Genomic DNA, 26909 nt, shown 5'->3' on the forward strand with positions numbered 1-26909 from the left:
CCCTTGTTCCATATTTGTTATCTGAAGAAGTGGATTGTGTCCATGAAAACTCTTGATACTATTTATATATTTTGTTAGTCTCTAAGGTGCTACAGAACCATTGTTGTTTTTTAAGTATCTCTAGACTGTGGAGGTAGAGAACAATTTTCTAATCCAAATGATAAAAAACTAACACGCTGAAAACTTGGCTTTGTATCAATAAATGATAGCAAAAGAAAAAAATCTGTGCCTTTAAAGATAATTCTGTTGCATATTCCTTTCATGCTAAATGTGTATCATTTTGCACTTTGTTGTAATATGGCTCAGGATAAGAAAAAAAGCAGAAGAAGGAACATGGACAGAGAATTTTGGAAAGGAGTTAAAGCCCAAAAACAGAAATTCTGAGAGGTAAATTTAACCTGTGCTGATGCTGCTAAAATATGCAACTGTTTGTAGTTTTTAAAGTAAAAACAAAGTCAGACTTACCCAATAACAGGATGAACTACTATTGATCGAGGATTATTTAAATTCTGGACAATAGTTCTTCTAGATTTATCAGACAACTTCATAACACTAACGCTCCTGTACCGAGGATCTGTCCAATACAGGTTCTTGGAGATCCAATCAAAGGCCAAATCTTCAACGCCTTCCACCCTATTGGCTGTAAGAATTTCTCTGCCTAGAATGTGCAATATGTATGGTATAAATTCAACCCTTCAGATGCAGATACAGTCATAGGAAAGCACAATTTGGTTCAGAAAAAAGAATGATTCTGTTTTGGAATAATTTTCATTATCTGTGAGTGAGCAATCACATATCAAGCTTGACTGCACCCGCTGTGCCAGAGATGGCTTGCTGCCCTGAGGGGGATTCATCCCAGAAAGGAAAAAATAAGGTTTGGCCAGAAAAGGGCAGCTATAATTTGAAATCAGGGTTTCACAGGTGTCCTACAATAGGAGTTCATTAAGGGAAATGGTGAATCAGCACATCCTTTAAGCACCTTAGCCATGCTTCATTCCCCCTTCCCTCTTCCCCCCCCCCCCCCCCCGGCGGGGCTGCCCACTCTTTGAGAAGCACTGGACAACTTCAGGCTCTATGACAGAGCAGGGTACTGAGCATCCTGAGGATTTTTTGCCAGTAATTGGCATTCCTCTGTATTTCTCTAGGATACTCCATTTTGTCTTTTTGATATTCTACTGTCATTGTTTCAATTAGCTGGCACTTTCTAAAATGCAAGATCATACTGGGCCAGATTCACTGCACCGTCTGCCTTGGGAAAAGACAGCACAAACCCTATCTGAGCTCCTCCAGAGCAATAACATCCTCCCCGAGCTGGGTTATACTGGTGCAAGCTAATCACATCCTGTGCAAACAACAGTGGTCTGCAAAGCCCTAAAGTGGAGGGCTGGGTTTGGCTAGGGAGGGCAGGAGATGACCCCTGTGGAATTTAAAGCTGCCCTTTCCTACAGGAAAGGCAACAATGGAGATGTCATCTGCATGTGGCCAGTGGTTAACCCACCCTGAATACACAGCAGGCAGCACTGACACAAAGAAGTACCATTTGCACCAGCAGGGTATATGTACGCTGCTGTTTCTTTGCTTCTGCAAAATGTCTGTATTGGGTGGCTTGATTCCAGACCCACTGCAGTTTGGGTGTACAAAGATTGTAAGACTGGGGTTTGAGTACATTTGCAAAATGGCTGAAATTTGCAGGAGGTTACCAAATTTCCTGCCAATGCAAGTACCCAGCTTTTTCATGTGAAGACAGAGAAAACAAATCTACAGTTTGCATCTCACCTGAGCCATCAGTTTTTTGTTTGTAAATTATATCTTTAGTGGTATCTGAAAAAAAAATGGTGTCATCCTGGGCACAGAAGTCAATCCCAACAAAGTATGAAGGGCTCCCAGTTACTGGGATAATCACATCTTCCTGAGTGGAGAGATTGAATGGGATCCCACGCACTGCCAACTGCGATGAAAAGAGCAAAAACTGTTGCACCGCTATAAAAGAAAAGAACAGGTATAGATTTCAGTGACTTCCTCTGATTCAGATTATTCTAAATTAATTAAATGTAAAGTAAGGAGCTTTTTAATTTTATTTTGCAGTATTTGTTTCGGTAATAAAATTTAAACACCTAAAATGGAGAGAATGGGGGGGGGGGGGGACAACACAGTGAGACAGAGATGGATAGAAGATGAGAGGGGAAAAAAAGAGGGAACAGAAAACAGCACAAATGGAATTTAAGCAAATAGAAACTGAAAAAGGGAAATGGAATAAAGAAGAAAAATAGACCCTCAAAAAGAACATGGTGATGTGGCAGGGTCCTCCACTTCCACAATAACTACGGGACTAATATCTCTTTAAAGAAAACCTTATTCCAAGGAAAGCAGGCATCTCAGCTCTCATTAATTTCCATAGTGATGATTTATGCAAACAGAATTTATAGGCTCTGTGGGGTCACCTCTGCCACCAGACCATATCTGCTCTTTTCTGGCACTTGTAGCAACAGAAGTGCTGCTCCTAAGTCCCATGAAAAGACAAGAGTAACGAAGGAATTTGTTACATTTGCAACTGTCAACAGGTCATGGGAAAAGTGCAGAACAACTTAGCATATCTAGTCCAACACTGGCAATGAAAAACAGCATAAGGACACTCTGCATACCTGTTTATACATTTTTCTAGGCAAAACTGGAACAGAGTAGCCTCCATGCTCCCTTATCATTTTTTTTTGGTAGCAACTCCTCCTGTTTTCCCAGTTCCCTCCCTTTTAATCTCCCAAAAGGGTTCGGTTCTTGGCACACACTTCTTTTTTATCTCCTTTCTTCTTCTCCGTTATTCTATCTCTCTCCGTTATTACTTTTTGTAGATGGTACACAGCTATGGCATTCATGTTTTGAGGTAATTTCCTGCCCTGGCCATTTAGAGATACAATTTTATCCACAGCAGTGGTACTTGCCATAGCTACTAACACACTTACTTACCAATGCAATGTCGCCCATCCACATGGAGGTCAAAGCCCAGAGTGCATTTGCAGCGGTAGCCCAGTCCATCATTATCCGTTTTGTGACTGAGAACACAGATCTGTTCGCAACCTCCATTATTACTTCCACAAGGATTTCTCACTGTAAAATAATATGGATGGGATTTAATATCCATGCTTTATACTTTCCATACATTCTCAAGTAGACATTTTTTTCATATGGCATATCATTTTGCAGCATATTGCCTGGTGAGGGCAGAACTCCAATGGGAAAATATGACCTGGTGGATCTGATCCTACAAGATGATTAATAATTCCCAGAAAGTGCTGATCATCATCAACTATTACTAAAATAAACTGGCATTCAAATTGCTAAGCACCCCACACGAGGCATTTAGCACTTTACTGTTTGGGGCCATGGCTTTTTTAAGATCAACTCTTTGGTCTATAACTTTCTGCATCCAGGCAATGGCTACAGGAGAGCTTACAGAGTTGCAGCTCTCTCATTGTAGCATCTCTGAGCAAACAGGAAAGAGCTCTTACATCAACTTCATTAATCTACCCCCAGGAGCTATGTCAGTGAGAGAAGCTCTCTAGCCAACACAGCGCTGTCCACACTAGCGCTTAGGTCGGTGGAATTTAGGTTGCACGCAGGGTAGCTTATTCACATCCCTGAGTGACATAAGTTATACCCAGATAACTGGTACTGTAGCTATAGCCCTACATTCAATACAGAATTTTGTCACTAAGAGCATGATCCAATTGCCATGAAAGTCAATGGATATATGTAGGTTGAACCTTTCTAATCCAGAACTCTCTCACCCAAAACATCCGTCATCCAGAATGATTTTAGTTAGCCAGATGTCTTCTTTTCATGGATGTGGCCATGTTTCCCACAGTCCCTTCAAGTTTGTATATAGCCACCAGTCCTAGCACTCAGTGTTCTGTGCTGTTATTTAGATCTAATTTACCCTTAAATGTCCTCTAGCAGCACAGTAAGCATTGGAAGTGTTGGTAATGCTGCTATACAATACTGACCTCCCATGGTCCAGAAAATTCTCTCATTTGAAACCAGTCAGATCCTGAGAGTTCCAGACTAAAGGGCAATGTCTAGACTGCATTCCTCTCTCAAAAGAGGAATGCAAATGAAGGACATAAAAAATGCAAATGAAGCATGGATTTACATCTCACGCTTCATTTGCATAATCGCATCCGAGAACTATTTCGAAAAAGGGTTTTTCAGGAAAAAAAAAAACACAGTCTAGACAGGGTTCTTTTGAAAAAAAACTTTTTTTGAAAGAACCTTTAAACCGCATCTTTTCAGGAGTAAGGGTTCTTTTGAAAAAGAGGTGGGGTTTTTTTCGAAAGAACCCCGTCTAGACTGCGGTGGGGGGTTTTGAAAAATCCTTTTTTGAAAAAGCGCTCGGACACGATTATGCAAATGAATGCTTCATTTGCATTTTCGATGTCCTTCATTTGCATTCCTCTTTTGAGAGAGGAATGCAATCTGGACATAGCCGAGAGGTTCAACCTGTACTTCCATTTATCTTAATGGGAGTGGAATCGAGCCATAGAAGTTAAAAATGCTCATAAACTAAAGTTTGTTTCTTCCAAATATCAGACATTGTTTTTAAATGTTGTATCTAATCAGCTTCTTTACAACTAGTATAAATGACCAGTGTTGCTTTTAGCAACTCTAATAGGATAATTGCAACACGTCTCTGACAATCTTGGCTTACCATATGGCTGTCTGAGAGCATGGTAAACTGTCACTCCATATGGCCTCAGTGAAGACTGGTAAATAACTTGAGGGTTAGATTCTGCAAACTTATTAGCCTTCACCACTGCCATCTTTGTCCAATCAGTAAAATAAACATTATGTTCAAAAAGGCTTATTCCATACGGATGAGGAACCAGTGTCCCTCCATGAGCTATTGTTCTCCTGCGACAAAGACATTTTAAAGTTACATGTAGAATATTGTAAAAAAAGCAATTTCACTTCATGTTGTTTTTGAACAAAAACAAATAGAACTTTACTAATGCATTAATTAGTTTCTACTTTTATATACAACCAACACATAAATGGGAGAGATTAACAATGGTCAAAGATGTTAAGTTGATACAATATATGCAGAGTAGTGTCTCAGGGGAAATGCAGGGTGAATAATACAGAAAGCAACTCAAAATTACGAAGGGGATAAGAGAAGCAGAAAGTGGCCAGTCTCCATAGAAAGGAGATCAGATAAGTATGACTTGGGAAGGAGACAGAAGAGGCCTCAGAAGGTAAAAAGATAAAATGCCAAGACTGAAGAAAAGAACAATTCAAGAAGAAATATTGGAGAAGGCCACAGAGGCCTGCACAAGTTAAATGTAGAAACAGGAAGAGACTCAAAACCTTCATAAAATATGTGCATTCCATACAAATGCGGCAACAACATATGCTAGATCAATTACAGGAATAATGCAAAGTGTTTACTTCACTAAACAACACTTGACTCTTAAATATATTAACATTAGGGATATTAGATATCGGTTATTTTAGTAATCAGGTAGCTGCAACAATTTTTAGTGGTTACATGGGTACTAAAATGCTTCCCGCTGGTTTAAAAATCAGCTCCCTGCGCGGACCAACTCCCGCCTGCTGCACCACACAGTAGCCCAAACCAGTGGACACTGGCTGCTCCAGCACCGCAGTAGGGTTGCCAGATGGTTGAAACAAAAATACCGAACACCTGTCCTACCCCCACCCCCAAAAAAAAACACCGGGGAAAAATTCTGTTGGAAAAAAAAGGGAGGGAGACTAAAGTTGTTGAGAAAAAGAAAAAAAAAGGACTCGAAGACTTATTAAGCAAAAAATATATATATATTAAAATAAAACAGCATGTCCCCTTTAAGAGTGAGTGCAGGGATAGGAACTGGGGAGCACTAAGACTCAGAGGAGTCATTGCTTCCCCTTGGTCTTTTTGCTGGCAGCCATTTTGTGCCAGCAGCCTTGCGGAACCAGGTAAGCATGGGTTCTGGGGATGTTGGGGCCAGAGGCGCTGGGGGGCGGGGGAAGGCAGGGCACTGAGTGTTTGTAGGATTGCCAGGTGCCCAGCTTTTTTGCCTTCTGGCTGGGGAAAAAAAAAATCAGAAAATACTGGTCATCTTACGTGTCCGGTATTTTCTGAATTTTTTTTACCAGACAGGAGGCAAATATACTGGATTGTACAGGTGAATACCAGACACCTGGCAACCCTACACCCCACTGATACAGAAGCAGCAGCATGGGGTGGAGGGTTGAGGGCACCAGCTCCTGCTTCTCCACCCTCTTTTCTGTCTCTGATATAGAGGCAGCAAGAGGGTGTGTGCATGTAATCATTCAGAATAACTGATAAGCAGAAGTTTATAGGTTAATTGTTTAAACAACTATACACTAACATTCCTAAATAACAGTAACTTGGATTTATGACTGAAGGGTCTTTTCCTTTATGAAGACCAAATTCTATTCCCCCAGAGGCCTCTAATCATGATGAGATGGATGCTGTGGTTTTCTAGTATATTATTCAGGAGGATATTAAACTCTATTTTAAGAGCACTTTCAAACTACCCCATTGATACACTACAAAAATGCATAATTTGAACATTAATGTAAGATACTCAATGTTGTAATAAGTGATAAGTTTTTATCTTAGAAAAACAGAGATTATTCTAACCCCTTGCATTCCTGCCTTACCTAAACCATATAAATGGCCTTGAAAAGTGCAGATATAAGGAGAAAAACAAAGATACCAGCCTTGTTTTTATATTAGGAAACATTCTCTTGCAAATGAGGCAATAAACTGAGTAATAAAACCGTTGACTTGACAGACAACTGTTTTCTTGGTGAAGATATTAGAGGGAACTAGAAAGGGAACAATTTTTGTCTCATGTCTGAGATTCAGAGAAGCCATAATTAGCAATGTAGAGATGGAGCTTCTAAGTAGCAAACAACAGACAATAAATTTAGTAGTCATCATTAAAAGTTAACAAATACTTCACTGGTAGCTGAGATACTGTGATTACTACCTATATTTTAATATCAAGAAGGACTGCAGTGTCTTAGAAATCACTCTGTGGTAAAGTGTGGTAAATAATGTCTTTTTAATAGCTATTACTAGTTTTAAAGTGCAATCAAAGAGAGAAAAAATCAGAGCATTTTATTTTATTTCCATTTTGGTATGTGCAGTTTAGGAAGCTCAAGTTTAAAATTAATGTAACAAACCAGAACAAGGAAAAAACAAAAAAAGAAATGGTAAAGTGTTCAAAGAAATACAAATGCATGCATATCAAGGAAGTGAGCAATAAAAACAATGTGAATGAACAAGGATGGGTGAAAGGAATCAAGGGGAAAAGAGGACATAGGTATAAAATATGATACACAATGGAGGAATAAAGGTTTGTTATATAACACATTCAAGGTGTGTTGTAATTTAGATGTTGTGAATCTCATTTAGTTAGACAGATCTTAAACCATATTTAGTACGACTGACCCAGAAAATATAACAAAATTCTCTTTTACCTTTGAAGCCCATCATAAGTTACTGTCTCAATGTAATCAAAACGGCTGTCCACCCAGTAAAGTCTCTTCGATACAATATCCAGAGTTATTCCAGCAGGCCAACCTAATTTTGTTTTTATCAAATCTTGTCGGTTTGTGCCATCCATGAAGGCCCTTTCCACTTTAGGATCTCCAGAAAGACTATCCCAGTCTGAGAAAAATAAATAACTATAAAAGAAAAAAAATTAAAGTCTCATGTTTCCTTGAGATTTTATATGAGAGCTACATTTTACATGGAATTTTCAAATTGTGTCATCATTGAAGACAATATAAATTATATAAATATTTTAGAGATATAGCTATATCATCATCTAGTGTCAGTTGGTGCCCAACGGAAATATGCCAGTTGATATCAATTGACGATATGGCCTAACGTTTTTTCCACACATGGAGCTCAGCAAGACCTGTGATTTCACTCAGAGGTTTATAGGACTTCTAATTTTCTCAACAATGGACAAAGGAACCAAACAGACCATCAGGATCAATCAGATGGGCCGTGAAGGTAGCAATACATCAATATAAAGGACATGAAACTCATTTTTCTGTCATAGAAGATCAATTTTTTTCATGACTCCTGAAGTAGGGATGTTAGGTAGCGGGTAAAAGAATAGTCAACTAACTGCATATATTTTGAGCAGTTAGTTGACTATTCTATGATCTCCAGGTGCAGGGCCGATTGATGGCTAGTGCAATCCAGTTTCACTCCTGGGGAGCCCCTGCCGCCCTGCACTACTGCTTTTCTATCAGAGGTAGCAGTGCAGGGTGCCAGGCGGAAACTAGTCCATGAGGGGAGCCAGTTTAAAACCAGCACCCCTTGAGGACCAGCCACCTGCCTCCCACGCTGCTGCCTCTGTATCAGAGGCAGCAGCACAGGGGGCGAAGCAGCATTTCCCCACAGCGCGCCCAGGATCGCCACGGGCAGAGGCTGCTCCATGGGATGTGGAGCAACCTCTGTCCACAGCGAGCTTGGACACACCAAGGCAGGCTTCCCCTGCTCCCTGCCAGGCTAGGGACTTAATGCACATCTGTGTAAATTACCAATCCATAAGTAATATTTTTTACCAATTAATTATACAGTCTTCCTCACCAATAATATGACACTGTACAGTACATTATGTACAGAAATACCTTAACCCATAATGAAATGCAGACACCTCTGAGGGACAAATGCAAGAGCCATTCTACAAAGGGCTGTAAAAGGAAGAGGGTTTAGTAAATTTTCAAACTGACCATGTTTAAACTGAAATTTCAGTTGGGGAGCTGGGTTTAATAGCCATAACTCTTGTGAAATGAGCGATGAGACAGTAGTACACAAGTTGTCAAGACCTCTCTTTTATTATTTATTTTAAAAGACAATCATTGGCTATTTCTTAGTTACTGTTCCTTTATACAAGAATGCAGGGATTTTAACCATCTTTTCTCATTACCTCACCTGTATCACTTACCCAACAGTTGGGTCGAGTGCTATTCCTCTAGGATTTCCCAGATTTTCAGCAATCAGTGTTACACGGTTAGTTCCATCCAAGTTTACCATATCTATTCTGTTCACACTGGTCTCAACTACATACAGTTTATTGTTAACCCAGTCTACTGCGAGATTTTCAGGTGTGTCAACTGAAACGTTTAAAACTTCATGGATATTGGAGCCATCAATATCAACAGAAAAAACCTGAAAATAAAATATGTATTATCTTAAGCTATTAAGCATCACGGAGTATGTCTAGACAACGGGGCTATTTCGGAATACCAGAGGTATTCCGATATAGCTACACCGCGTCTTTTAAATGCGCCTGTTATTTCGAAATTTTTTGAAATAACTGGTGCATTATTTCAGCATCCCTGTAACCCTCATTCCATAAGGGTTAAAGGACGTGCTATTTCTAAATTTGGTGCTGTGTAGACGTGCCAAATTTCGAAATAAACTATTTTGAAATACAATTGAAATAAGATACACAATTTGCATAGCGCAAATTGCGTATCTTATTTCAAGTTTAGAGTGCTGTGTAGACTCACCCATGATGTTTCATTAATGGTACTGGTAATGACTTTACCATGCCGATTCATATGAAAAAAAGTGTTTTTATGGGGTTAGGGGAGAAAAATATTAAAGCGTAAAATGTACATTAAAACAATGTTACAATGCACCACAAATTAATATAATTCAAAAAGTTTTGAACTAAAAAGTCACAATTTTAAATCCCCACCCCCATTGGGTTCACATACTGCTCAACTTATCAACTGTTTAAGCACCTATTCCATTGCTCTAAACCCAGTGACAGAGAATCTGGTGGATCTTAGCCCAAATGCAAATCACATGAGATGAGGAATGTTATAGGGTAGGGTTTCTAAAAGTAAGGGTCCCCTCTGAGAAAGCTGCTAATGGGCCGTTCCAGTTTGTTTACTTACCAGTTCCGCAGTCATGGGCCTCGTGGCTCCCACTGGCGGTGGGTCTCTGTTTGCAGCTAAAGGACGCTGCAGGAAGCAGTAGCTTGGGCCATGCTGCTTCCCACTGTTCCCCTTTGCTGCACATAGTGAACCAGAGCCAATGGGGCCATGAGGCTCTGTGTCTGGGGAGCCATTAAGTAAACAAAGAGCAGCTCATTAGCAGCTTTCTCAAAGTGGACCTGCAACCCACTTGTAGAAACACTGTTGTTGGGGCATAACTCATAATATTCTGGATTAGTTTTCACCTTACCTTGTTAACAGAGTATTTTAAAGTCTTTATTTTTGTAACATTTATGTAATTTTTGTTATAGGAAATATTAATTACAATGCATTTCACATGTAATAGAATGTCATTATTATTAATTATAATTATTATTATTATTCCTTGAGGTTGCAAACAGGATTAGAACTCTATTGTATTGTGTATGACCCAAACACAAACAAATAGTCTCTGTGTCAAAAAGCTTTTCATTAAAAAGTCCATCACTGGAATGTTGGTTCGTTTTACAGTGAAAGATAAAACAATACAATTGCACGTGGAAACATTTTACAGGTAAAACTCCTTCCTCAGCTTTGAACTATGCTGTTCCAATCAGTTTAAGCATAATAAATGGAAACATTCTGTGAGGAAACTCAAGAATTGTGCAAAGCTATCAACTATGGGGCAAATCCTGCTCTTCCTCCATGGCCACACAAGGCCTTTAATAATGTGACTTTGCTATAGAAGGCCTGGCAAATTTATACATGTGAATGCCAGCTCAGTGACAGAAACCTCTACACACTGGGGTAAACCCAGAAGACTTCCCTGTCCTGTAATCCACACCCAACAAGGCAAGTGTCCTGTAAAAACATTTATTACTAAAATTAGGATCCTTTTTGATAGACTAGAGTTTGAAAGATTGGAGCATATACATATTATGACATCTAACATTAGTGACATGGTACATACTCGGAAATATATAGCTTTTTACTGACACAGAGTTATCAGTTTATTTCCGCTCTAGGTGTACTTGCTCTAAAAAATTGTTATAAAAGTTTTGTAATTATATAATTGAACTGCAACTTTTATTCTTTCCAGTGAGGTTGGAGAAGGAGAAAAGAGAAAAGGGGAAAAATACAAGCCTTCCTGCTTTAACATGTACCCCAAACTGACTTCTGAAATTACTGTTTTACTTTGAATTAAAGCTGAATTTATTTCCTCTTTTCAAAAAAAGTAGTGTAACAAAATATTGGCTCATTATACAAAATATTGTCAATATTTGCTACCCCATGCTCAATTACTCCACTTTGAGTATATGGGAGAAATGTGATTTTTATCATCTTGGAAAACACAGCAGGTTTACATGTTAAATGATCAAGTTTCAAAAAATTACTAACAAAAATTTGTCCATTTTTGAAAGAATGTCTACTATTTCTCTTAATTAGGCTTTTGGACTCCATTTCTAATAAATTAAAAGTTGCTCAAGATAGCACCATATAATAGCGTGCTTTGTTTAATATATCATCAGATGTAACAGTATAGCTTGGAAAACGTGATGATTAATGTAAAACTTCAAGGGCCCTTTTTGTTAGAAAACAAAGATACGGCCTGCATCTGCTCGCAAAAATGAAAAGCTATCAACACATTCTGCTCCTGGGTCTTTTTACTTCCAAAAAAATCATATTTTTCTTGAAATTTCTGCCTACCTTATCTTGCACTGTGTCTGTCCAAAAGACTCTACGTAGGTAAAAATGAAAGTCCACTCCAACTGCAACTCCACGATTCTGGGATTGCACCAAAGTACGAAAACTCCTTCCATGGACATCTCCAATCAACAGATCACGACCATTGGAGAAAATAATTGATGCAGCACCAGCTGAAAGTATGGGCAAGTTGTGACTTCCAGCACAACATACAAATCAGTTATTTTGCAAACAAGCATTAATGTATTTGCTTACTACAAATAGAACACACAGGTATATACTGACACATCAGTATTGAGTGTATACATGTCTGCTGGTGGTGATTTTGTAGACTGCTCAAATTGCATCCACCTTTGATAATCTGATCCTTTAAGTACTGTGTGGCTACCCGGTCTACTGAGTTTGGCTTGGAGTTTTGGAGGAGGCAACTAAGGAAAGTGCAGTAAAAACACTTGTGTGTGAAAATGTTATCAAAACTGCACATCCTGAAGAAGGTTCTCTCAGTCTCTTTTGTCACTCTCTGCCTTCTCTCAAAAGACCTTTTTCCACATGAGATATGGATATTCTTGAGCCTGCCATACAGCTTACTACCATTTCCCATAGGTATTTATTCTCACGCCCCATTAGATCATTTCATAGCAGCAGAGACTCTCCAATAAAGCTCTGAAGGAAAGTTTACCGTGAATATATATCCACGGAGGGGTTAGTGGTTCTATTTCAGTGGAAGAAATTTAAGACCAAATCCTGTTCACTTCATTCAGACAAGTCTGCCATTAAAGTAAATGGAGCAAGCCCCCTAAAAATGATTCCCTGATCTGAAAATCCTGTTTCTAATGGATATTGTGTTTTAAAATAGGAAATATCTCTGTAACCAATGGACTCTTTTATGCTACTGGAACGTATTATGTGTGCCTGCTGTATTTTTCAAGCATATTTCACTACTTTTTTTCCAATACAGAGAAAATTACAGGTAATATTTGCTTTACAAGTAAAATTACAGCAAGAATTGCACTTGGCACCATTTACTTACATGACGTGTTGGCTCTACAGTGGCGGTGATGCTCCAAGAAATAACCTTCCACACAGTGACATAGGTGATGGCCAACACGATCTTCACACAGCTGGTCACACACACCCCACATCTTACAATCATCAAAATCTGTTAAGATTATTTATACATATACCTTGTCAAAGCTTTGAATAAACAAGACACTGTCATACTTGGCAGTCCTAACATAGTCCTCCCTTTTTGACTTGTGCATAAATAAAATGAATCCTTGTAAGTATTTCTAATTATCAGAAACATTTTCATCATTTCGAATGATAGGAAGATACATGAGAGAAAAAAATTGAGCAGCATTAACAGTTCATGAATAGGTGATGTGTGTGTGTGTGTGTGTGTGTGTGTGTGTGTGTGTGTGTGTGTGTGTGTGTGTGTGTGTGTGGATATATGAATATTTATAAGAATTCCAAGAGGAACATATTTATTCATATTACCATTTACAGTAAAACTCCGATGGTCCAGCATCTGACGGTCTGGCACTCCTGATGGTCCGGCACCATAAGGAACCTGGAAGTGCTCCGGGCAGCCGGACCATTGGAGCTGCTCTGCCCCCAGCTTCCCCGATTCAGCCGCTGCTAAAACTGACCAGCGACTGAATCAGGGAAGCCAGAGGGAGAACAGCTAGGGCGCTGCCAGGTAGGTCCCCTAGCGCTGCCTCTCGGGGCTGCGGGACCAACCGGGCAGCACCCCAGGTGTCCCCGATTCAGCCGCTGCTGAAACTGATCAGTGGCTGACTTGAGGAAGCCCGAGGCAGAGCTGCTCTGCCCCGGGCTTCCTGGAATCAGCCGCTGATAAGTTTCAGCAGCAGCTGACTTGGGGACACCTGGAGTAGAGCAGCTGGGCTGCTGCCAGGTTGGTCCCCACAGTGCCGAGGTGCAGCGCTGCGGGGACCAACCCAGCAGCGCCCCAGCTGCTCTGTCCCAGGCGTCCAGATTCAGCCGCTGTTGAAACTGACCAGCAGCAGCTGAATCGGAGACGCCTGGGGCAGAGCAGCTGGAGTGCTGCCGGGTTGGTCCGGCAGCACCCCAGCTGCTCTTGGGGATGCCTGGGGCAGAGCAGCTGGGGTGCTGCCGGGTTGGTCCCGCCGCGCCAAAGGTCGGCGCTACCGGACCAACCGGGCAGCACTCCAGCTGCTCTGCTGCAGGCGTCTCCGATTCAGCTGCTGCTGGTCAGTTTCAGCAGCGGCTGAATCAGGAACGCCTGGGGCAGAGCCGGACTATTGGAAGGGGGGGCTATTAGGGGTCTATGGTGGCATTCCCCCCCCCCCCGCAGAACCCTCATAGCCCCCCCTTCCGATAGTCCGGCATATTTGATAATCCGGCACCCCCTGGGTCCCAAAGGTGCCGGATTATCAGAAGTTTACCGTATTTAGATCAAGAGAGTAATGAATACAGAGAAGTGAGTCAGATTATTCTGACCATGGCTTTGGCATTAAAAACTTAAAATTCTCCACTTTGAAAGCTGCAAGAACAATAGAAATTGGACTACTTTCTGTTGTTAACTGAGGAAGGCAAAAAGGAAAGAGAATCCAGAGAAAAAGGTGAGACAACTGCCTTTTTTTAGTTTCTCATTTTAAGCATTAGTTGACACAAAATGGGAATTAAATATTTTTCAAGAGGCATTTTTGGTAGTTTATAGATGTTGCTCAAAGTTTTAGTGTTCCAGGACTTTGGCATGAGCTATAAATCACCACAGCACACCAAGGAAGAAACAGCCAGGAGCAGAGTAGAGAGAAAACTTAAAACATTACACATTTGGGAAAGTAATGCTTTCTACTATAACCAGTTTTCACTGAATTCTGCAGGCACATGGCCCGTAAAACTAAATTTAAATTAAAAATTGAAAGAATAAGCTATTGAACATTTTGCCAAATAGGCAATCTGGTGTAAGCCAATCCCCTCACCTCTTATCTAATTACTAACCAGAAGAAATGATTCACATATCAGCTGGCCCCTACCGTCTACTTATTGAATCAGGAGTTGAGAAAGGAACTTCCTTTTTTACATATGAGTCACCAGGAGGAAGAGAGGAGCTATTGATCCCTTTCTAGATTTTGAGTAAAATGATTATGGCCATCTCTTCCGTGAAAGGCTGTATCTCACAAGATAAATGTTACTTTGAGATCCTGATATGTGAACCAAAGGAATTCATCAAAATCTCCTATCACGTATTCAGCATTTGTCTTATAGGTCAATCAAAGAGGCTAAGAGAAGAACAACTGGCATTACACCAGGGCAGAGAGAAGATTTTCCAATCAGAGTTAAAAAAGAAGGCTCTCTGCACATGCATTTGCTTTAACATAGACTCAAACAGCTACATGGGAATCTACTTCTTTTCCCAATGACTAGCATATAAGCCAAACAACATCTTGAAATCAGGACAAACTTCTTTTGTTATATGAAAAGAAATATGATATGTACATAATAGGAGATCCAGCCTTCCAAAATGGCAAAGTAATGTACCATACTCATTTTACCTTACCCACAACCATCTGCATTTTCACATAAGGTCAGTTTTGAACTGTACATCAAATATTGAGTAGCTTCTAGTAAGCTGATTTCCCAGATATATAGCAATACACCTAAGCATGCAGGATCAAGCTCTCAAGAACAGTAAAAAGGCTGTTATATCAGATTTGACATCAAGTTGCCATTCCAGAGTCAGACTTTTAAAACACAACCAAGCAAATACAAGTTGAATCTCTCTAGTCTAGCATCTTTGGGACTTGACCGGTTCTGAATCAGAGAATTTGCCGAATCATGGGAAGTCAATATTGTCTAGCAGCATTACCAATACTTACACTGCTTAAAAGACTCTTAAAATACATTTGGGGTAAATTAAAGCTAAATAACAGCACAGAATACTGTGTTTTGGCAGTAAACAAACATTATGGGACCACGGGAAAAGAGACCACACCCATTAAAAGTGGACATCCAGCTAAGAAAAATCATGTCAAATCACAGATGTTGCTGGATCAGAGAGTGCCAGACTAAGAAGTTTCAACCTGTATTAAGAAGCTGGCCTTCCCTTTAGCTGGTAATAACCTGTTCCTCTGTCCCTACAGTAATTTTATGCTGCTGTTGAACATCTGCTCTCTTGGTATTTTTCCATGCAGCTTGAGGTTTAACTTTGTGACTCCAGATTTACCTACTTGTCAATATGTCCACCCTGTACACATACATAGCCAATTATCACAGATTCTCTCTCAAATTTGTGGAACCTATAATACCCAAGATCCCTGTGAGAAAAGTTTAGACTTATATAACTGCATTGCTGCTGTTCACTTACCAATGCAGGTGCGACTGTCATTGCTGCTGATCACATATCCCACAGGGCAGTAGCACATCCCTCCTGATGGTGAAGAATGGCAGTGGTACTGGCAGCTCAAGGCGGCACACTGGGATATGTCTAAAAACAAAATGGAGTCACTTCAGGAATGTCCATGAGTAGTGTCATCTGCAAAGCAGATGGCTGCATGGTTCTTTATAAATCATTACAAAGTCAAGGTGCCTATTGTGAAGAGCTTACGATTTACAGAACACATCCTGAAATTGGTCCAAAATGCAGGACAATGTAGCACTTTAAAGACTAACAAGATGGTTTATTAGATGATGAACTTTCGTGGGCCAGACCCACTTCCATCAGCAAAGAACCATGCTCCCATGCAAAAATCAATATATGCAGCTGTGGCTGTAGGCTCAGACTCTAACTAGCCAATATAAAAATAGAAGGGGGAAGGGAACAATAAAAAAGTCAATGGTGAAGCTAAACACACATCTTGTTTGTTCCACAATACCAGGTGTGTTTGTGTGCATGCAGGCGTACACAGCTAATTTAGCAGGAGAGAGAGGCAGGAGAGCTAAGGTTTAGAGAACTCTTTGAGGATATGAGTTTTCAGGAAGCAGTGAGAGGATGAAATTCGGTCTTACATGAAAGCAATCAAATATACCACCAGTAAGAGCTCCATATAAATCACTGCACTGAGGCAGCCATTTAGAGCGCAGAGCTGCAAGCTTTATTGGTCCAAAAAAACTGAGCAGCTTGCTGCATATATCCTTGAGTGCCACTGATTGGCAACACTACTCTCCATCCCTATGTACATATATACAGACATTTCTCTTGTCTAGAGCACTTCTGCAACACCCACTAATCTTATTAATAGTGGGGTGGTCAGGAAAACATTTATATTCAGTTCATTAGCCAATGCAATATGAGTGTGAGAGTCAGGTTGCACTCATAAAAGAATATGTGAGTTTCTTTTTCCTCTACCTCTCCAGCTCTTCACTCCTTCTCCCCTTCCTTCCATCCTGAAAGCAGTTCCTTGCTAAGTGATGATATTGTGATAGCAGAGAGGTCCCTCTCTTCCTCCTTCTGCAGTTTCCTTGCCATACTTCTTTCTCCACTTTTTCTTCTGAAGCTACTCTCTGAGCAGCTCAGCTCTCTGATGCTACATTCACATCACGCAACAGGGATCAGAGATGCTTTCCCTTGACAAGATTTAGTGTTTGTTTACACTACCACTTTTGTCAGTCAGAAGTATGAAAAAAACCACACTTCCAACTGAGGTCAGTTTCACTGGCAAAATGGCTGGTGTGGAGAGCACTGTGTCTGCAGGAGAGGCTCTCTCCTCACTACTCATAGAGGGTACGTCTACACCACAACGTTAATTCGAACAAATTTAGTTCGAATTAGTTAATTCGAACTAAGCTAATTCGAACTAACGGATCCAAACTAAAAAACCAGTTCGAATTAGCGTTTTGCTAATTCGAACTAGCATGTCCACATTAAGTGGACCCTGAACCGGGGTTAAGGATGGCCGGAAGCAGTGCCGGCAGGGCATCAGAGGAGGACTTAGAGCGTGGAGATGCTGTCTCAGGCTAGCCGAGGGCTGTGCTTAAAGGGTCCCGACCCCCACCGCGGACAGACAGTTCTCAGGGGTGCCCCGCTTGCAAAGCAGTCCTGGCTTGGAATGCCCGGAGTACCCACACTGGGCACATCACACCACTCGGCCATCAGCCCGGCTGTACTTGCCGCAGGCTGCCATCAGGGGAGAGGGGGCAATTGGGGGGCTGCAGGAGAGCTTCCACCCCCAGAAGCCCGCAGAGCCAGCCCAGTCCTCCCCATCGGGGGCTTGTGCCCCATTCCTCCCTCACCTCCTTCCACTTACCCTTCCCTAGCCCCTCTTCTTGATGTACAAAATAAAGATAACGTGTCTTAAAAAATGGAATCTGTCTTTATTGAACAAAACTGGGGGAGACTGGGAAAAGGAGGTGGGAGAGGGGAAGAGAGAGGCTGGGAGAGGGGAGGGCAACTAAAATGATCAGGGGTTGGGAACAGGTCCCATATGAAGAGAGGCTAAAGAGACTGGGACTTTTCAGCTTAGAAAAGAGGAGACGGAGGGGGAACAGGATAGAGGTCTCTAAAAGCAGGAGTAGGGTGGAGAGGGTGCATACAGAAAAGTTCTTCATTAGTTCCCATAAAGAAGGACTAGAGGACACCAAAGGAAAGGAATGGGTAGCAGGCTTCAAACTAGTAACAGAAAGTTCTTCTTCCCAAAGCAAAGAGTCAACCTGAGGAACTCATTGCTGCAGGAGGCTGTGAAGGCTAGAACTGGAACAGAGTTTAAAGGGAAGTGAGATCAAGTCATGGAGGTTGGTCCATGGAGTGCTATTAGCCAGGAGGTAGGAGTCGTGTCCCTGCCCAAGGTTTGTGGAAGGCTGGAGAGGGATGGCACGAGACACATGGCTTGGTCACTGTCTTCGGTCCATCCGCTCCAGGGTCCCTAGGGTTGGCTGCTGTCAGCAGACAGGCTACTGGGCTAGATGGACCTTTGGTCTGACCCAGGACGGCCATTGTAAGCTCAGGGCTCAGGGTCGGGGGTCTCAGTGGACCACCTTGATTCTCTTGCACACCTGCTCCTGGGTGGCCATGCTGGCAGCTCTCCTGCCCTAGACGGCCACTTTCCTGTGCCTAGTGCGGAGATCGTGGACGAGGTCCACAATGTCCGCACTAGCCCAGGCAGGTGCCCGCCTCTTGCGGTCCCGGGCAAGCTCCCGGGAGCCGCCAGCCTGGTCCCGGGAAGAGGGGGAGGGCTGTGGGGCATCGGGTGGGTGGCTCGATCCGTGCCAGGTGCAGGATCTGCTGGCTGGGTGCTGGAAGGCTTGCACCTGGCACGGGCACCATAGCCAGCCCGTGCCCCTTTAAGGGGTCCGGGGCCGGGAGGGGGGCAGAAGAGTTTCCCTGGTGTTGGCCAGAGTGGCCACCAGGGAAACCTGGGGAGGGCTAGCCTCCCACTAGTTCGAATTAAGGGGCTACACAGCCCTTAATTCGAACTAGCTAGTTCGAACTAGGCTTAATCCTCGTAAAATGAGGATTACCTAGTTCGAACTAAACGCTCCGTTAGTTCGAACTAACTTTGTAGTGTAGACATACCCTGAGGGTGGCTTAATTACACTGGCAAGACATCTCTCTCTTGCCAGCAAAAAGGGGCTTTCCTGGCAAACTTACAGCAGCACAGTCTTAAACTCCTGTAATTTTTACTGCAACCTTATTCCAGAAAATGTGGTTTAAATGAGAGAAGTATATTTTCTTTATCTTTCCACAATTATGGATGCCCAGTAGAAAATGCCAGAGCTTGATTTTCAGAGGCACTGAGAACTAAGATTGCTAGCTTTCTAATTGAACGCCCTTGTCCCACCCTGCCTGAGGGGCCCTCCCTTCCCTGAGGCCCTGTCCACACTCAATCCATCCCACCTTCCTCTGTTGCTCACTCTCTCTACCCTGCTTACTCACTCTTTTTCAGCAAGTTGAAATGCAGTGTGGGAGGGGGTCAGGGGTCTAAATGGGGGTACAGGCTTTGGAGTAGGGCTGGGTATGAGGTTTGGGGTGCAGGAGGAAGCTCTGGGCTGAGGCAGGAAGTTGGAATAGGGTGTATGGGCTCTGGCCATGGGGTGCAGGCTCTAGAGTGGGGCCAGAAATGAGGGGTGCAGGAGAGGGTTGCAGGCTAATGCAAGAGTTTGGAGTGCAAGGGGTATTAGAACCCCAGCTGGGGGTGGAGGAGGGAGTTCTGGTGTGGGAGGGGCCAAGGGGTTCAGCATGGGAGAGGGGGCTTCAAGCCCTACATGCTGCCCGTCTCCTTGCAGCTCCCAATGACCACTCTTCCCAACAATTGATGCTGTGGATCCAGCTCTCAGGGTGAAAGCAGCTGCAGCGTCTCCACGGCCACCCCTGCGTGAAAGGGGCATTTAAGCCATTTTTCAGGAGCCCCACGGAGCCTGCAAGCCTGGCTGTGCCTCCAACTGAACTTTTAACAGCCCAGTCAACATTGCTGACCAGAGCCACTAGGGTTCCTTTTCAACTAGGTGTTTTGGTCAAAAAACGGACACCTGGCAACCCTACTGAGCCTCCATAAGTCCAATTGAAGTTGATGTGACATCTCTATGTTCAGTGTCTCTTAAAATCAGGCCCAAAGTTTCTCAGGCTGAACACTAAAATAAAGGCACCCAAAATCGATGGAAAATTTAAAAATACTAACTGCAGTGACTTGCGCAGACCAAGGTTACAAGCCATGTAGTCCTGTGCCCTAACCACTAGGCATTACTCCTTCCTGCTTAATGTGAAAGTGGAAAACAAAAATATTTTGAATGAAGAATAACAGTGGTACACAAATGCTTCAGCCCCTCTTCAAATACGTATTGAAAAAGGATCAGAAATGTTTATCTATCAAACCCTTCCACACAAGAGATCAACAGAACTGTGCGGGCATGGCAGGGATTACTTTTCGATGTGTCCGTTCAGTGCTAATAAAAGGAACATGCCTCAAAATTGTTAGTGCTGATTAGCAAACCCCTGAGATATAAAAGAAGACCAGAATGTGGCTTTTCTGCAATTCCATGCACCCTGCTAGTTTTAGTACTCACTGCAGTGTCTGCCTGCAGTTATGTTAGTTTCATCTTCTCCAGCAGGGCAGTCCACAGTGCCATCACACACTTTACCAATTGGAATGCAGCGTCCTGACACAGGGCAGGCCCATTCTCCTGGGTAACACTCATGGTGGCCACTTTCTAAGCAAAAGAGAAGCAACACAGAATAACTGATGAACATGCATCAAGTAATACACTTGAAGCTACTTCCCTAAAAGCCTCCTAGTGAATAAGCATCTTCAGCTATCTATCATTCAGCTTCTAACTGTTGCATGTAGCTAAGACAGCCCATAAAAGAAAGAGTAATCTATCCTAGTCACCATGTTCTTTCATTTGTCCTCAAATTACATTGCGGAAAATACTCATGCAGTGCGGTGAACCCTTTCCATTTTTCCACATTATATTTCACTTTGGCTTGACTGGTGTACTAAAAATGGAACAATAGTTTTGTTCTTTTGAAATATGCCTGGTAAAGCTGGTAGAGGGAGGAAGGATAATTACAGAAAATTTCAGAAAAAAAAGTTTAAATTTTACTAAAGAAAAATTCATTTTTTCACAAACATAAAATAAAGAGAATTGTACTGCACACAATACAGTACATCATTCCTTTCCACACTAGCAATACAAAATAAGAAAACTCCAAATATTTTTTTAAATATACAATATTAGAAGAACTGTGTCTATACAAACACAGTTTTCCAAGAGTGTCCATAGATCTTTCAAAATTATGATATAAAACATTCTGATTTTAAGACTTTTTAGTAGTGAGATTAGCAAGGTTTATCTTTGTAAACTGCATCATTAAAATAAGTATGCTTCAGTCTTTACCACATCCTCTTTCATCTTCATTATCTTCGCAGTCATCATCTCCATCACAAACCCAGCTCTGATGAATACAACGGCCACTTGGACAGGTGAAGAAATTGCCTCTGCAAGTCGTGTAAGCTGATTGAAGGAACAAGAAAAACCTGAACTGATTCCAAGTGAAAAACATCAACTACTCTCAGGCTCTCTACACACTACATTGATGTATTGGAAAAAGGTATGCAATTTGCATACCTTTTTCCGATAGTTTTTTCGGAAGAGGTTTTTCCAAAATTTGGTCCGTATACACTGGACCACATTTTGGAAAGGCCTCCTCTTTTGGAAGAGCCCTTCTTCATTGTGGGAGGAGAAAGACAGGGCTTCCGAAGCGTGTGTCTGCTCTTCCGCAAAAAAAAGTGGAAAAGCAGACGCGTTCCCTGGACGTGGCAGAGTTTACCCATAGTGTAGACATAGCCTCAGTTACAAGTGTTAGGAATAGTCAGCAAATAAATAGGGAGATCAATCATTTAGAATCATTCCTAAAGTTTTTGCTCAAGTTTTTGCACAGCTGGTAAATTTAGTACTTTTGCCATTGTGTTTATGTAGGAATTTTCTGAACAATTATTTTTAAGGTAATATGCTCCTTGAAGAAATTGAAAAGCAACAATATAAAGGCTAGAGCTGCCGCAGCGATTCACTCAACTGGCTGGACTGCACCTCATTCCCAAAGCTCTTGATCATTGGTCACAGCGCAGTAGTGACATTCATAAACACAAAATAAAGAGAATTGTGCTACACACAATAGAGTGCATCATTCCTTTCCATCCTATCAGGGCATAAAATCATTAGTATCATAGGGGCAGATGAAAAATGCTGTTGAAGGGGAGGCATGTTGGGAATAAATGGTTCTTGGTGCTGGGAATATATTAAATAGGAAAATGGAGCCTTTCATGAACCTAAAGCTGAGGTCTTTATTGCTCTTCTACAACCTTAGCCTCAGAATCCATGGGGTCATTTCTAGAGCCCACAAGAAAACCAGGTGGCAGTTTTATAGGTTTGGTGCACAAAGGAGACATATTATCCAGCCCACAAAAGAAAAGAATAAGAGACTTCCAACAACAGAACCTTCAATCAAAATTTTAACCTAAATATGTAATAATTACCTTAAATGTCACTGGGAATAATTCTAAAAAGGCCAATCAATACGTGATACAAATGCAAAAATGTCCAAACAAATTTTTAAAACACCCACCGGCATGCTCTGAACAGCCGGGACAAAAGCAAGAAGAGTTGCGCCTTTGGCTCATGTTCAGACACAGAAAATCAAAGCATGAGAACATATATCAGGAAGCAAATTCCCACCAACTCAGTACATCTAGTACACCACACACACCTATCTCATGGCAAATTCTTTTTGAAACATCGTTAACTTCCATCATTTCAGCAAAAAAATTAAAAGAACTCTTCGGATTCTGCCTGCTCCACAACAGAGCATTGCTCCTGTTTTGTGCTAACTGCTGCATTTCAAAGAAAACTAGCTCTTAATAAAACAGGCAAAAAAAGCAAAATAAAACCACCATACTGCAAGAATTTTCATCGCTCCTGTCTCCACAGTCGTCATCATGGTCACAGATAAAGGCACGGGGTATACATTCTCCATTAGCACATTGAAACTGGGTACTGACACATCCATGAGCTGAACAATATCATTTGAATGGAAAAAAGAGAAAATATTCAAATGTAATAAACAAACTCAAGTATATTCTTACAAAGAAGATATACAGTACTACAATTGTGTGGGGTTATGCTCAATGTGGTACTTACTGCAGTTAGCTTCATCAGAGGCATCTCTGCAATCTACTTTACCATCACAACGCTGGCTTGCATTAAAACATGCTCCATTTGTACAAGATAATTGTTCACATGTTGGATAACCTACAAAAAAACCCACTTCAGCCATAAGTATTAGAATATACAATATCTCTTTATGAATATATTGTTATGTATGTAGTCTGACACTTTACAGCAAGCATGGTGCTTTAGAGATAAAAGGGAATATAGAAATTGCCATACTGGAACTAGTGACCCATCTAGTTCAGTATCCTGTCTCCAGCTGTGGTCAGTACCAGATACTTCAAAAAAACATACAAAAAATGTTTCAAGAAACTAGGCAATTATGAAACAGCCTGCCCCACTCCCAGGGCCAGGTTCTTTCTCCAAGGAATTTACAGTTTTCCATGGTAATATGGAAAATGACACAATACCAAACAAAGCAACTATTTTATTTATTTTTATCTTAGTTTTGGACTTTATTGGTCTTAGTAAACTTGTTTATCTAAAAATAGAGATTTCAGCTCTCAGGTTTAGAACCTCTTATTACTCCATACACTCTGAAATTCAGAGTCTTGGGATTTTTATATGGAAGAAATATTTTGCCAGTAAATGAACTCAAGAATAATCACATTTCATTAATTTTGCACTCTGAAATTTTACACACTGAATTTCTCTTTCAATTCATTTCCTTATTATTATTTATAATAATAATAATAATAATAATAATAATAATAAACAGGACCACATTTTCACTCTCTCTCTCTCTCTTACTCTCAAACATGTTTTCACACAAGCAAACTGAAATTTAAAGCATGGATTATTAATTAAAAACAGAACTCACAAAAGACACAATAAATTTCACAGACAAAATACCTGTGCTTAAACACAGTGACAAAATTAGTTTTTCCATTACTGTACATTAACGCTTTTCTCCTTAAACTTGAAACACTCATCTTGGACTCATCTGGATAGACTTAAAAAACAAAAACTGGTCTGGTATCCTATACAGACTAACTCGGCTATCCCCTGGAGCTTCATCTGGATAGGTTTTACAGCTGCCTCTATTTACAAAAGTTCTAAGTTTGAGAATATAAATAGGTGTATCAAATGTCAAACACACTAGACCAAATTCAGATTGCATCTCTGCAATGTGGTAAGAACCCTAAACTCTCATTGTAATGAATGTGCTTCACAATCCCTCAGCAACTTGCAGACTGGATCACTGTATACATAAATGAAAGGGGAGGCCAGAAGACTAACCTCAATGCATAGCTGCTGTGTCCTTCTGGTTCCCATGAACCAGTTCAGTGAATGTTCCCAAAAGCTTTCTGATTGAACCCATTGTCAGAATGTTCCAGGTATAGGGTTGCCAGATGGTTTCAACAAAAATACCGGGCACAGTTGACATTACATCACAATCTACATTACATCTTATTTAGAAAATACCGGACATTTATATTTTTTCATTTATATTTCTCAATTTGTTTCCCAAACAGAAAGCTCAAATACTGGACTGTCCGGTTCAAAAACAGACACCTGGCAACCCTATCCAAGTAGGCGTGCCAATAGTCCCTTATTTTTTCAACTCTGTACAGCAAGATTGGGAGTTGCTGAATGCTGCAAAAAGTAGCAAGAAATACCCATGACAAATGTAGGTGAGTTCATCTTATTATTATTATAGTGATAATAATATCAGGAAGTGAGATGGGATAGGCATGCTAAGAAAACAGTCTCTTATTTTTGGAATACCATGTTGGCAACTCTAGTTCCAGGACATAGCCTGATTTTGGAAGGCTTGGTTAACATCTTTTAGTCCAAAATTGATTTTAGCTCAATTTCTGACACAGACTACTTCTGACCCTTGTATGGGGGACATGCTTGGGCTTGTGAGGAGTCAGAATACAGTTTCATAAACAGTAAAGATTCTGCAGTCCTAAGTGTATGGCTGTGTTCCTAGCACCTAACTTTAAGCCAAACTATGCTATTCACTGAGGCTATGTCTATACCCTAGCACTATTTTGGGATACCAGAGGTATAGCTATTCCACGTCTTTTGAGTGTGCCTGTTATTCTGAAATATAACAGGCTCACGATTCCAACATCCCTGCATACCTCATTCGGTGAGGAGTAAGCAACATTTTGGAACAGCTATTTATTTTGAAATAAGTGCTGTGTAGACAGCACCAAATTTCAAATTTCAAAATTAACTTGAAATAAGTTACACAATTTGCATAGCTTATTTTGAGCTCCGGCTGCAGTGCAGATGCACTCCCAACGACAAAAGCTTCCTCTGTCTCTGGAAACATGGAGGACTCCACCTACAGTTCTGTTGTACAGTGGAGGAAACTGTAATGGTTGGGAACACATTATCAGAGTACAGCACAAATTTTCACTCCACCTGAGCTCCACGGATGGCATTATACAACAGGCAGAACCCCATAAGGAGTGCAGGGCATTAGCTATTGTGAGGGTCTACCAGCCCTCTCTCCTTTGGTAGGGGCATGTATGGTTACCTCAGTTTCCTACTACCACCACATTATAGACAAGGAACAATTCTCCAAGCCTTAGTACCCTGTCTTATGCCTAGTTCCAAGATCCATTGTGCGGACAAGACATCGTGATCTTGCCCCAAATAACTGTTTTCATTAATGCATTTCTAATTACTAATCAATATGATTATGGGGAAAACCCCAAGTATTTAAGCTCCACCATAAGACAGAATGTACATGTGTGCATGGCATTCCTGTATCTTTGCCTTTTATTATAACACTGCCTTTTATAGTTACAGTGGAGATGAATGAGTTTTCCATTGTCTTGCAACTCATAAGGTTGGCAAGTCACTGAGATTTAATTTTTTGCCTTCTGTTAACTGTTCCCTTAAATGTTTTCATTACAATAGCAGATTTTTTCCAGCTTGGAAATTAACTTCCCTATAATTGTCAGGGCTGCTCATGATCAAGAATTTTATCGAGATCTCAGAAAGAAGCTGCTGTTTTAGAAAAATTCCCAGAAAACTTGATCTCTTAGGGTGTGTCTAGACTACATGCCTCCGTCGATGGAGGCATGTAGATTAGCCAGATCGGCAGAGGGAAATGAAGCCGCGATTAAAATAATCGCGGCTTCATTTAAATTTAAATGGCTGCCCCGCTCTGCCGATCAGCTGTTTGTCGGCAGATCGGGAGAGTCTGGACGCGACACGCCGACAAAGAAGCCTTTCTTGATCGGCACAGGTAAACCTGGTTTCACGAGGCATACCTGTGCCGATCAAAAAAGGCTTCTTTGTCGGAGCGGCGCGTCCAGACTGCCCCGATCTGCCGACAAACAGCTGATCGGCAGAGCGGGGCAGCCATTTAAATTTAAATGAAGCCACAATTATTTTAATCGCGGCTTCATTTCCCTCTGCTGATCTGGCTAATCTACATGCCTCCGTCGACGGAGGCATGTAGTCTAGACGTACCCTTACACATGATCTAAGTGTGGACTACATTAAACTTATCCTGATCCTGATGTCATTTACACCATTGTAAACTGGACCAATTTAATTAAAATTAACATGGGGAGGAAATTAGGATGTTTAACATTCAGACAATATATAATTTTGCAAAGTTTGGGAGTATTAAT

The 26909-nt window shown here is 41.3% G+C and overlaps 1 protein-coding gene across 3 annotated transcripts in view; it reads right to left on the reverse strand.

Moving 5' to 3' along the window:
- The window catches only part of LRP2 (LDL receptor related protein 2), a 220019-nt gene that overhangs the window by 143141 nt on the left and 49969 nt on the right, over window positions 1-26909 (reverse strand). For all 3 annotated transcript variants that reach the window (XM_075933562.2, XM_075933563.2, XM_075933560.2), the window contains exons 5-17: window positions 23281-23391; window positions 23039-23152; window positions 21481-21597; window positions 20650-20793; window positions 16019-16138; window positions 12698-12826; window positions 11671-11840; window positions 8985-9208; window positions 7501-7707; window positions 4700-4902; window positions 2962-3102; window positions 1777-1980; window positions 466-658 (exon numbers count right to left, since the gene is read on the reverse strand). In XM_075933562.2, the coding sequence (XP_075789677.2) occupies window positions 466-658; window positions 1777-1980; window positions 2962-3102; window positions 4700-4902; window positions 7501-7707; window positions 8985-9208; window positions 11671-11840; window positions 12698-12826; window positions 16019-16138; window positions 20650-20793; window positions 21481-21597; window positions 23039-23152; window positions 23281-23391 (2077 nt within the window). The remainder of the gene's footprint in view (window positions 1-465; window positions 659-1776; window positions 1981-2961; window positions 3103-4699; window positions 4903-7500; window positions 7708-8984; window positions 9209-11670; window positions 11841-12697; window positions 12827-16018; window positions 16139-20649; window positions 20794-21480; window positions 21598-23038; window positions 23153-23280; window positions 23392-26909) is intronic.

This window comes from Pelodiscus sinensis, chromosome 7 (assembly GCF_052426305.1).
Source record: "Pelodiscus sinensis isolate ZL-2025 chromosome 7, ASM5242630v1, whole genome shotgun sequence".
Classification (NCBI taxonomy): Eukaryota; Metazoa; Chordata; order Testudines; family Trionychidae; genus Pelodiscus; species Pelodiscus sinensis.